General features: G+C 35.3%; 2 protein-coding genes and 1 pseudogene across 3 annotated transcripts; 2 read left to right on the forward strand and 1 right to left on the reverse strand.

The window, feature by feature from the left end:
- LOC106315190 overlaps nt 1-1,969 on the forward strand; it is a 14,807-nt pseudogene extending 12,838 nt beyond the window's left edge.
- Nucleotides 1,970-2,748: 779 nt separating this feature from the next.
- LOC106316234 (putative U-box domain-containing protein 46) lies at nt 2,749-4,715 on the forward strand. Its single transcript, XM_013754105.1, has 2 exons — nt 2,749-3,161; nt 3,427-4,715. Exons 1-2 carry the CDS (start codon nt 2,865-2,867, stop codon nt 4,504-4,506), a joined length of 1,377 nt encoding a protein of 458 aa, XP_013609559.1. The 5' UTR covers nt 2,749-2,864; the 3' UTR covers nt 4,507-4,715.
- Nucleotides 4,716-6,309: 1,594 nt separating this feature from the next.
- On the reverse strand, nt 6,310-7,923 carry LOC106315806. 2 transcript variants are annotated; one of them, XM_013753630.1, is made up of 5 exons: nt 7,817-7,923; nt 7,284-7,398; nt 7,147-7,205; nt 6,862-7,047; nt 6,310-6,719 (listed from the first exon to the last, which is right to left on the reverse strand). In XM_013753630.1, exons 1-5 carry the CDS (start codon nt 7,823-7,825, stop codon nt 6,672-6,674), a joined length of 417 nt encoding a protein of 138 aa, XP_013609084.1. In that variant the 5' UTR covers nt 7,826-7,923; the 3' UTR covers nt 6,310-6,671. The 2 variants fall into 2 exon arrangements, with proteins under 2 accessions (XP_013609084.1, XP_013609083.1); XM_013753629.1 differs by having other exon boundaries at nt 6,389-6,719; nt 7,147-7,398.
- Nucleotides 7,924-12,363: the final 4,440 nt, after the last annotated feature.

Consider the following 12,363-nt stretch of genomic DNA (forward strand, 5'->3'; position numbering starts at 1 on the left):
AAAAGCGAAACTGAAAGTTTGGTTGATGCACTTGATAATTTTGAGTTTTTGCTTGGTATTGTCATTTGGCATGACATTTTATTTGCTATTAACATGGTAAGTAAGAAATTGCAAGACAAAACCATATGTATTGATAATGCCATGAAACAAGTAGCAGGTGTGATGTCTTATTTTGAGAAATATAGAAATGATGGATTTAGCTCTAGTATTAACATGGCTAAAGATCTTGCTCATGAGATGGATATTGATGCTATATTCCCCAAAAAACGTCGATGTTTTAGAAAAAAGCAGTTTGATGAAGCTAATCATGAAGAAGTAATTCAAACATCTGAAGATGAATTTAAAGTCAACTATTTTCTTGTTGTTGTGGATATGGCAATTACTTCTTTGAATGATAGATTTGAGCAAATGAGAACATTTGAAAATGTTTTTGGTTTTTTTATATAATTCGGTGAAGCTTAAGTCAATTGATGTTATTGAATTAAAAAAAACTGCACCAATTTTTATAAAACATTCTCTCATGATGATTTATCAGAAGTTGATTTGGATGATGTATTCTCTGAGTTAAGAATGTTGCAGGTGAGTTTATTTGATGAAGCAATGACACCGATTCAGGTTCTTGAGTTGGTAAAAGATATGGGTTGTTATCCAAATGTTGATATTGCTTACCGGATTTTACTAACAACACCTGTAACAGTTGCATCAGCTGAAAGAAGTTTCTCTAAGCTAAAATTGTTGAAAAATTAGTTGAGATCATCAATGTCTCAAGAAAGGTTGAACGGTTTATCTATTTTATGCATTGAAAAAGAAATTTTGGAGAGTGTGAATTTTGAATTAATTATCAATGATTTTGCATCAACTAAAGCCAGAAAAAACGTTTCATGTGATTGTTTTTTCATCTTTTAAAGAATTGATACTTTTTTTTTATTTCAGGTCTTAGAGCTTCTTTTCGTTCAAGTTAAAGAAAATGCAATGAAGAAAAAATATAGAAAATATTTTTAAAATGGTCTATATTTTGTGTTTTGCCTAGGGTCATTATATTGGTTAAGAAGGCACTGCATAGGCTTTCCTCTCCCTTCTCAGCTAAAGATCAGGCAGAAGCTGCAGGAGGTCTGTGCAGCCAGACCGAGAGATTTAACAACGTCCGAGCCTTCTTTGTAGCTGAGATTCCTGATTCCATCACTCGGTTGCTCACTCCTCTCTCTTCTTTGGGCGAGGAGGTTGACTCGAATCTCGAGCTTCAGGAGAATATCGTCACGACATTGCTCTACATCTCGAGTATTGAGCAGAACAGAACAGCAGTTGCTCAAAACCCTCTAGTGATCCCACAACTTACAAAGTCTTTGAAGCAGGGGACTGATGAGACACGAAGAACCTCTGCAGTGACGTTAGCGTAACTTTCACTCGTGGACTCTAACAAAATCATCATCAGGAACTCAGAGACGCTCAAGGCTCTAATAGGTGTTGTCGAAGAGGGTGATCTCTCAGCCACCAAAGAAGCCACATATGTTCTTTTCCACCTCTTTTTCCTATCGGAGACCAGGGAAAAGGCGGTTTCAGAAGGTTTGATTCCCGCTCTGACCAATATGATCAAATCAAGAAGATATGTGGATATGCTGTTATCTGTCTTGACAATGTTGGCCTTACACAACGGGGGGCGCTTGAAGAAATTGATGATATAGGGTTTATCGATGATCTGTTCAGTATCCTGCGGAACCCTAGTTGTTCAGTGACTTGCGAGGTCGCTCTAGCGATGGGCTCGCGTGTGCTGCTTGAGTAACACGGGTGACAGAAACAGATAAAGTTGTCGAGTGAAAGTGTTAGAGGAAGAGGAGAATAAATACGGGACGTTTACGTAGCTTGTAACGCAAGGATCAGAAGGTGCGGCTACAGGAGCCGAAACGATTTTAATGTGGCTCAAGGACTAGGTTGCTTGTTGAAGCGCCACCAAGGAAAATGATGTAACCACCATAATAAGGTCTTGTTAATACATAAAAAAAATAGTTGTTTTTTGATACACTGATACATATAATATACTGATCCAAATTTTTGATTTGTCAATATAACGATAGAAAGATAAGTTGTATAGGTTCTCTTATTTTTGATCAAAATTGTATAGGTTCTCTAAGAATGAAAAAGTGCCTAAAGAGGTGGTGGAATGTTGGCGGATACAGTGAATTGTATGTATGTATGCCCAAAGAATTATTAGTTGACCATAGCATACTTTATCTAAGAAAAATTATCTCTAGTAGCACCAAAACAACATTTTATCCGAAAACGAGTACACAATAATTCTTTTTTTTAATGTAAAGTCTAATAATTCTTTTTTTTTCAAAATTACTTTTACTAAAAAAAATAAAAATTATTTGCTATAATATTTTGATTTAGTTTTTTCTGATTAGATTTTAGAGTTCAACGTTTATAAGTTAGAGTTATTTAGTTTTTTTTTGTAAAATGAATACTATTTCAAGAAAATTTTAGTATTATTTTATAATAGTTTGAAAAAAATGTGATATTTTGATCTCTATGTGATACATTGAAGAATTTGCTTTAACCAAAAGAAATAGTTAATGGCAAAATCTGGATCTTTTTTCTAAACCACCACAAGAATCTAAATGTAATTTAATTACCTAAAATATGCATGAAGTGGCAGGCGATATAGACAAGTGGCGTACGCAATGAAAACAAAAAGGGATTAATAAGAAAAAAGAACCAAAAAAAAAAACAAACAAACACATAACTGAAAAAGCTAACTGATAAAAAGATCGTTTTCTTCTTTGCTTCTCTCTCTCCATCTCTACTTCAAACAGAAACTTCCCCAATTCTTGAGTTTCTAGGTCTTCTAAATTCGATCTCCGGCAGACATGACGGATTCGACGACGACGACGGCGGCAGACGCCGTTACTCTGAAGCGGGAGTTTAAGAAGATACTGACTGAGATTTTATCTTACGGAGGAGAAAGCAAAGATCACGGTGAGACTGGAGTCTTGATGAAAGCAATTGACGAAGCGAATAGAATCATCAACTGTCTGAGAGAAGTTGAACCGGGGACTGATATCCTTTCTCCTCCGTCGCCGGAAAAGGTGGATGTGCCGAAAGAGTTTAAATGTACACTCTCCAAGAAGATCATGATCGAACCCGTCATCATAGCTTCTGGGCGGGTTTGAAGTTCTTCCACTTTCTTTTGAAGTTAATTTTACTATTTTTTTTCTATTTTCAAGTATATAACTTTACATATGCATGCACTGCACCCCCTTCTTTAACATTGCCAAGAAACTCCATGATTGTGTTTGTATGCGTATAGTGTTTTGTGTGATCATATAACAATATGGATTGTTATGTATACAAATGTGTTCATCTTTGGTTATACAAATACAAAGATTCTGGTGTTTGTGCTAATTGTTGCTCTGTTGTTTTCCATTTCAGACTTATGAGAAAAGATATATCAAAGAGTGGCTGAAGCGTGAACGAACATGTCCCATAAGCAACCAAGTCCTCTCTCATGTATCCTTGACACCGAACCTTTTGGTAGATGAGTTGATTACACAATGGTGTCTAGTTAACAAATTTGAGCGGCCAAAATCATCTGAAGAGATAGTTACTGAGCTCTTCACTGATGGAATAGACTCATTGCTTCAGAGGATTTCCTCTCCCTCCTCTGTTGCAGATCAGGCACAAGCTGCGGAAGAGCTTCGCAGACAGACCAAGAGATTCGCCAATGTCCGAGCCTTCCTTGTCTCTGAACTCCCTGATTCGATCAAACGGTTGCTCACTCCTCTCTCTGCTGTTGACTTGAATCTTGAGCTTCAGGAGAATCTTATCACAACCCTGTTCAACCTCTCGATCGTTGAGAAGAATAAAACAGTAATTGCTAAAAACCCTCTTGTGATCCCACTGCTTACAAAGTCTTTAAAGCAGGGGACAGCTGAGACTCGAAGAAACTCTGCAGCGACTTTACTGTCACTTTCAGCCATTGAGTCTAATAGGCTCATCATCGGTAACTCTGAAACGCTCAAGGCTCTTATAGGATTAATCGGAGAAGGGGGTTTATTCACCACTGAGGCAGCCTCCGCGGTTTTCAACATCTGTAGTGTATCGGAGAACAGAGAAAAAGCTGTTTCATCCGGTTTGATTCCCGTACTGACAAACAAGATCAAAGAAGGAAGCAATGTGGCTGAGTTGTTAGCTCTCTTGGCGTTGCTTTCTACGCACAACCGTGGGGTTAAAGAAATGAATGATCTAGGGTTTATCAGTGATCTGTTGAGTATCTTGAGGAAACCGAGTTGTCCAGTGACTCACGAGAACGCTGTGGTGATCGTCTTTAACATGTGTGACAGAAACAGAGACAGGAGTGGAAGGCTGAAAGTGCTGAGCGAAGAGGAGAATCAATACGGGACGTTTACAAAGCTTGCGAAGCAAGGATCAGATCGTGCAGTGAGAAAAGCGGAAGCGATTTTGAAGTGGCTTAAGAGACACGGTACCGGTAAAGCGCCGCAGAGGGAATGAAGGAAAGGTCTTGTTGATACAGAAGATATAGTTTTGCAAACTTACTATTAGTACATACAAAATTGATCGAAGCTAGAAAAAAGGTGTATATAATATAGTTTTCTCTGAGAAGTAAAAAGTGCCTGAAAAAAAAGTTGTATATAATATAGTTTCCGGTTAGTAGCACGGTCGTAAATTGAGGACCTTGAGGGTTTAGAAAGATTACAAAAGCAGGGGTTGTAAGTAACGCTCTGTTATTTTCAATGAATGGAATCCAAACAGATCTAGTGGCATTACCGTAAATACATGCCATATGAACGGGTAGTTTAGGGATGTTACGGTAAGGGGCGGCTAATATGGCCGGTCATAGTCTCCTATATTTAGCTGACTGCATTAATCGAGTGGACTCCAATGAACCGAAAGCAACAAAAGGATAACATGTAAAAAGCATTAAGATAATTTGATTACTTTTTCTTTGTTTCAAAGGATAACTGATTACTTGTTAAAAAGTGATTATGGTGGGGTTAACTAGTTAATGTATTTATTGTGGGTGTCGGTGGTAAATAAATGACTTAGTGTGGGGCTAAAATTGGAAAAAGAACAAATTAGAGAAGACTCCTATACAAAAAGTAATGATGTAACATGGAGAATCGAAAACAATGTGTAGACTTTTTAGCAAAACCACGCTCTCGAATGACTATGACTATGAGTCTTATCCACCGTATATTATTCCGTGTGTAATCAGATATCCAGAAAACGATGTACGATGGGAGGCCAACTATGATTTGTTAGTCTAAATCTAAATGCGCCAACATTACGACTTTTTCTGATAAATGAGGTATAAAAAATGGTCTGTTGACAAAAAACAAAAAAAAGAGGTATAAAAATGGTCAATTATCTTTTTATGACCTTTTTTCCTTTTTTTGTCCTAATATACATTGCATGATCATAACATGAATCAGGCTCTGTTGGATATACAAATTAAGTAACAGGATATGCTCATATATAAATGGGTCACGGGAGAATCAAAATTCAAAAGTGGCATGAGTGATATTTGACTCCATGGACAACGTTTATAGTGGCGTTGGTTAGGCCATCTGCCAATGACTTTTGTTTACTTTCATTATAATGGGTTGATGCGTTATGTTACTAGTCTGTTTTTGGACGTTTTTTACCTAACTTAAAGCCCAAGAATTGACACCTAGTTATGTGTCAGTATAATTTAAAGTAAAATTCTATCATCGTATTCGAATACATCATACTCCTTTTTTCCGAAACTAAAATTTTCTAAAATGTTCACACTTATTAAGAATTCAATAAATGTTTATAATTTAATTTTTATTTTACTTTATTATACATTTTCCAATAATTTTTCACCAATAAAATTTAATCAATTCAAATATTTCATTTAATGTTTCTTAAAAATATAAAAAAATACCTTAAACATATGGAAAATCTATCTTTGTGAAACAAATAAAAAATCTAAAACATCTTACTTTCGGGAACGGATGGAGTATTACATCGAATATGGATCCATTTTTATTGGATGCAGCATTGAAAACATGAATTTCTTAATTATCAGCACTGTTTCCATGTTGGAATACTCAAAAACGAATTAGCTTGTACCATATAGTATTAACATATTACCAATATCACTTAAGATTATCTCAACTTTCTTCCTTCTGTTAAAATTATATATCACTTGATTCACTTGATTGTTTGGTCATTGTTCCTGCATTTCTCCCGTTTTTGTCAGTGACCAAATCTTGTTTCAAATATAAACGAGACTTAAGCAAACAATAGAAGTAAACTCAAATAGAACGCTATTCAACATGCAAAATATAACTTTTCAGTAAATCTCTTAAAAGGAAAACACACACAAAAAGAATGTTGAGAACCGACGTGACGACTAGAGAAAACTTTATAAAGTAGAGATCGATGTAACAAGAGCACACTACGAAACTGATCAATAATCCCTTATCAAGAGCAAAAGGACAACTACGCTATTACTTTGTTCCTCTTTTTCTATAAACCATGAGTATGCTCTCTCTTTTTCTGCCAAGCCACATATATATAACATATCATATATGTATATTAAATCAAATTAAATAAGAAAATACAAATTACATTATTTAATTCATGATCCTACTTTTACTTCTCCTTGTCTTCATTCTTCCTTTTTTAGTTCAAGATGCACATGGAACCAAACATGCTAAAAAGCCAGACCTTCTCTTCTGCAATACAAAATTTATATTTAAAACAATAAAGAAAACTAAAGTTCTTATTAAATAAACAACTTAGCAAATATAATATTTTATAAATATGATTATTTTCTTAAAAGATATGTGTGAGAGATGCGGATCTATTAAGCCTTACCCTTCTTGAAGAATAGATAAGCTCAGGAGGAATCTTGTAGAGATCCTCATCAACGGGCTTAGGTGGCCTCGAAGCCGGAGCCACGTCGTGTTTCACTCCGGTGACGTCTACATAATACTTGTCTGTCTGTGAACTGACGTCACGCACGCGCCTTTGTGGTCCCCTCTTTTCCTTCGTCCCCGCCGTCTACGGCAAGTCATTACCACAAACAACGCGTTATACTTTAGATGATTACATTTATCGAGATAATTAAGAATAATTAAAACAGTGATTAATTTAATGAACCTGTCTTGAATGATGGAGGTGACGTGGACGGGGATGGTGAGAAGCAAGCTTCAAGGCTTCTGCAGAAGAAGAAGAAGATGATGAAGTAGCTGTGGAAGAAGAAGAAGTAGTGAAGTTATGGTGGTGACGAAGCAGACCAGCTTGTCTTGCATTCTCGAAGTATTGTGTTATTGGCATCTCATTTGCGTCCTCCCAATCTCCAAATCTAGGAATCTGGCCGCTTTTCTTCCTATAATTATTATCATATCTCCCCTGTGTCCCCCATTTGTTTCACCCAGTTAATTATTTATTAGTACATAAATATATATAATGCTCTAATTAGTATATAAATAATAATCAAGGGTACTCAAGAACCCCAATCATACATTCAGGACTCAAGAATCAAGGGATCGATTTAAGATTCAAGAATCAAGAACCCACAAGAAATAATGATTCAAGAACCAAACACGTGACCAGGTTTGGCACTTAGCGTATATATGTGGACACTATAAGTTACAGAGAGAGAGACAATGTTTTACGTGAGGAAGAAACAGTATTAGGCAGGTATAAAGATGAATCTTGACGAAAATATACACCATTTGCAAACAGAAAAAGAGAACAAACTTTAAGGATGTTAAGAAACGACGACAGAAAGAACACAAGGATGGAAGATTAAAGAAGGATCACTTACATGAGCCATGACGATTTCTTTCTGTTTCTATCTCTCTCTCCAAGCACTAACACACAAAATAAGAAAGGCTCTTCTCCAGAAAGGCTACTGTCTTTTTATAGCAAGAGTGGGGTATCTAGGCAAAGAAAATAAATTGTCCTTTTCTTATTAATCAACAGTCAACTATGAAAGAGAGCGTGAGAGACAAAGTTTACATTAGCATCTTTATTAAGATTTTATTTGAATAAAATATTAGTGAAGGGTAGAGTCCCTTCTAAGTTTGTTTGATTGGAAAAATCAATTGGATAGATCTTAAATTAAAGTGTTTACGTTTCCAAAATATCGATGTTATTATAGTTTTACTACTTTCAGTTCAATCTTTAAGATCACTGTACTATACAAATTCAATCTACACAAAGACTTTTACATATTTATTTTTGAAAAAGTTGTTAAAATATAAATAAACATATTAGGATAAAATAGATATATAAAGGTAAGGAAAAAATGGAGAGGGTCTACAGCTTTTAGTTAAGTTTTCGTCAGTGACACATTTATTTTACGTTACAGTCCATTTCAAAAACCTAACCTCCTTTGTTGACAAAGATGTCCACTTTCATTAAATGTAAAAAATCAATTAGCATTTCATCATACTCTAATGTCATATGAATACGTATCTAACTATTGCCATTATGTTTCTTACTATTGTGATGATGATTGACTATGATATTGTCGGCCCTCTATTCACATGGAATTCCTGAATTTGTATGATGGATATAATGTTTAATTATTTCTAGCTGATATGAATACGTCGCAGTTTGATGATTCTCTATTTATTATCATCAGTTTGTAGCTTTTCATTATGTTCAATCAATGAGCCTATTAATGAGTGAAAACAGTTACGTTTTCCATTTGAGTGCGACTGATAAATATTCATCCCTAAATAAAACATTGAAATTGGTATGAGTCCTTGAATTCCTTGTAATTCCCCATTTAATTTTACAGAGATGTAAATTTCAAAAATTGGAAACATTATATATTGGTCCAAAGACTCCAAACTGAAACCAGACGTTGAGTTGCAGCACGGCCTCGTGGAGTGTTATGCGGTCAGAAATAAACAAGGCTTGACTTTAGATTGTCGTTGACTAAATTGCTACTTTCCCAATGTGAAAATTAGAAAATACAAACCGACTTAATTCCCTTGTCTATTTTCGCTGATCAAATTTTTCAAAAAATAAGAGCTATTGTGGAGAACAAAATAAAGAGAAATTAGGCCAAATGACCAACAACAAAAATTACAATTCACTAAATAACCACAATTCCATTCCCTTTCCTCTTTTCTCTCCCTAGCTCTTTCTACCTTCCTATTAAAAAACTAATTTTTTTATTTTTTATGGTTATTCCACAAATAAGTCCCAAAATAAACCCTTATAGTTATTTTCAGGATTATTTAAAAAAACAAGGTATAGTTGCCATGTTACTCATGTTATGTACAGTCCATATAATGAGCAACCATTGTGAAAACTGCAGTAAAAAACAAAAGGGGTTGAAGACTAGTCACTTAGATAGACTTTTCACCACTAGACAACCAATTATTTAGTTATCTTAGCTATTGTTTTCTTCCAAAACTTAAACTAGCTATTGACCGAGTATATTTATACTGTAGTAACATTTATGTTTTGGTCAAATAAAACGCAAGCTTTACAAAAAAAAAGGTCTAAACTACTAATTAGAGCTTCGTTAATTGAACAAACTTATGGAGATGGTTTCAGTTACCAAATCCAAATCTGAATATGGCGTTACACTTGGAAAAAGTAGTTTTTTTTGTTGTTAAATTTGTTTTTAGAAAGATGGTAGAAAAAAAAAAGATGGTAGCTTTTTGATGATAAAAAAGATGTTGATGTGTCAAAATATAATAAAATATGTGGTTGGTTGGCTTAAGCTTGACGATGACGGTGGAGAAGTTTGGGCGTCTTTTGGGAGATTTGCAGCAGTCAAAGTTCACATTATAAAAGTCAAAACCTTTATTTTGGCTGCCATACTCCACCAAATAATTTTGTCAGTTGTGTGCATTTATCTGTCGGTTCAATATGGTTTTCTTTCTCTATACATTCATAACAAAAGTGAAGCTACTACTTGACTAATTTTTTAAGAAAATATAATTCTATAATACTAAAATGTTCTACAAAAATAAAATAATGAAATCCGCAAGCGTATTTATAATCTAACACAAGCACTAAATTTTGGTACATTTGGTTTTTATGTTTTCAACTTTTTGTTAAATGATTTACGCGATGAATGATACTTTCAGTTACTATTCTCCATATGTTCAATCATTCTTCGTCTGTTTCTCAGTGTCTTTACAGGAGACACGAGTCTGGTTCACAAACTAAAACCAATCTTTGGGTTCAAGAAAATTAGTCTTTATATGAGTAAGCAGCAAAATGCTCGCTCTTCGTCCTTGTCTTTTCTTTACCATTTTTTTCTTTCTTTCTTTGGGTTCCAAGAGCGTGTCTGATGAGGCAACTATGAAAGGAGTTATACAATATATACATACCAGTATTCTTCAAATGTATACTGTAAAAAATGTCTCATGTGTTACTCCTTAACTCTATTAAGTCCAAAACCGTAAAAGAAAACTTAGAAAAGGAAGGAGAATTAAATGAAAGTTACGTTAACGGTCAAGCGGTAATAATGTTATATGTTAATTACTGGCGCCAATGCTGGATAAATGATGGAGTTGAGAAGCACGCTTTCAGATCAAGCGCTATCTATAATCAAGTAACGGAGAATAGACCCACTGTGTGACATAAGATAGTATGGATCAAAAGACGTATATTTACCTGGCTGGTCATACTCAATCGTAATCTTTGGCAAGTTACGAATTGTGGCGATCAACAAATGAATCGATCGCTCGATTCTTCAACACTTGGTTCACCCTTGTAGATAGGGGTGGGCATTTTACCCGATATCCGTATCCCACCCGAAAAACGCGAAGATATGAATACTTGATATCCGAACCCGACCGTGTAATATCCGAAGATAACCGAACATATGAATACTTGACTCTATATTTCTAGTTTACTTTTCTAATTTTATTCAAAATATTTATATTGATGTTGTACATGACTCAAAATCAAATAATATACATATAATTATGGACAAAATCATTTGCTACTCACTTAAAATACATATCATATTTTTGTTTGTATATTAACAAAAGTTTCATCAAATTTTTAAAAAATAACAACTAAATGATATCTTGCATATTCACATGTTTTTAGCCTTCATATCTTGTACATTTTGATCATATAGATTAGGAATTAGGCATCTTTAGAGTTCATATTGCATGCATTGTCTTTATTAGATATTGGAGAGTGCTATAGAGTGATTGGAGATGTTTGGGAGCATTGTGATTCAAAAAGAAGTAGAAAATGATCATTGGGCGAGCAGAGGAGCTGGAGCGACCTACTGGAGCGAGGTGAGCAACCCGCTCTAACCTGGAGCGACCTCTCGCAGCGACATCATCAACCCGCTCGGCATTTCGTCGTGATACGAGGATGATCTGGATCGGGCGAGCGCAGCGGGGTCTGGACGTTGCGCCACGACTTGAAGATTCAGACGACGATTCAGCACGGGGAGACGCAGCGGGGCACGGGAGTCGCGCGCTAAAATCCAAAAATACAATCAAAGCTGGAGCGGGGTATGGCAGCGACGTCACGTACCCGCTCGGCATTTCCCGCTTAGTCGGATTTCTATGTTTTAATGGGCTTTCTCAGATTTGTTGACTGAGCCCACTAGGGTTTTAGAAGCCATATAAATACTTTTTAGATCTCAAAATTGAGAGAATCTTCTTTTCTCTCTAACAACACATAAACCTCTTTAAAGAGAATTTGGATCTTGAATCATTTTCCATCTATATTCTTTGTGTTTGTGAGATTATCTTGCTCTTTAATCATGTTTAACCTTGAATCATCCATGGTTTTGGGGTTATTCATGTCTATTAGTGAGTAGACTAATCTTGGATTCATGGACTAGGGTGATTAAGGGTGATTAGAGAAGATCTAGGGTGTTTAGTGTTAGATCTACTTGTTTCCATGCTTGTTGAGGGTTCTCAATGCTATTTTAGTCTTGATCATACTAAAATAGATCTCTAGGCATTTCCTGCCCACAAGGTGTATGATGAAATGTCTTAACCAACTCTTCTTCAATGCTTTTAGCTTGCTTTACCTAAGAGATTAGTTGCTAAAGGAGTTAAGATTGCTATTAGACTTGTTTTCCATGTTTGCTTTAGTAACATTCAACCTAAGAGATTAGATGCTTGAGTTGCTTTACCAAAAGAACATTCATCTAGAGATAGAGCTTGTTTAGCTTAGTGTCTAGGCATAAGGAAAGTGTTTGATTGATAGCTTGTCACCCTTAGATTGGATCTACATCACCCAAGACAAATGCCTAGTCCCATGAGTCCTCTTGATTCATATTGAGAAAGAAAGATCATTACTTTATTGCATTAGCTTATTAGTTCTTTGTTCATACCATCTTTAAAACCGGATTGCACTTAGCTTAAGCAT

Source organism: Brassica oleracea, chromosome C9 (genome assembly GCF_000695525.1).
Source record: "Brassica oleracea var. oleracea cultivar TO1000 chromosome C9, BOL, whole genome shotgun sequence".
Taxonomy (NCBI): Eukaryota; Viridiplantae; Streptophyta; class Magnoliopsida; order Brassicales; family Brassicaceae; genus Brassica; species Brassica oleracea.

What these genes read in the sequence shown, in the direction of transcription:
- LOC106315806 (XM_013753629.1), bottom strand. An exon ending in ACCTCCATCATTCAAGACAG is followed by an intron (nt 7,048 to 7,146) that starts GTTCATTAAATT and finishes GACTTGCCGTAG; the next exon opens with ACGGCGGGGACGAAGGAAAA. An exon ending in TTATCTATTCTTCAAGAAGG is followed by an intron (nt 6,720 to 6,861) that starts GTAAGGCTTAAT and finishes TTTGTATTGCAG; the next exon opens with AAGAGAAGGTCTGGCTTTTT.
- LOC106316234 (XM_013754105.1), top strand. Translation starts at nt 2,865, where the DNA reads ATGACGGATTCGACGACGACGACGGCGGCAGACGCCGTTACTCTGAAG. An exon ending in TCATCATAGCTTCTGGGCGG is followed by an intron (nt 3,162 to 3,426) that starts GTTTGAAGTTCT and finishes TTTCCATTTCAG; the next exon opens with ACTTATGAGAAAAGATATAT.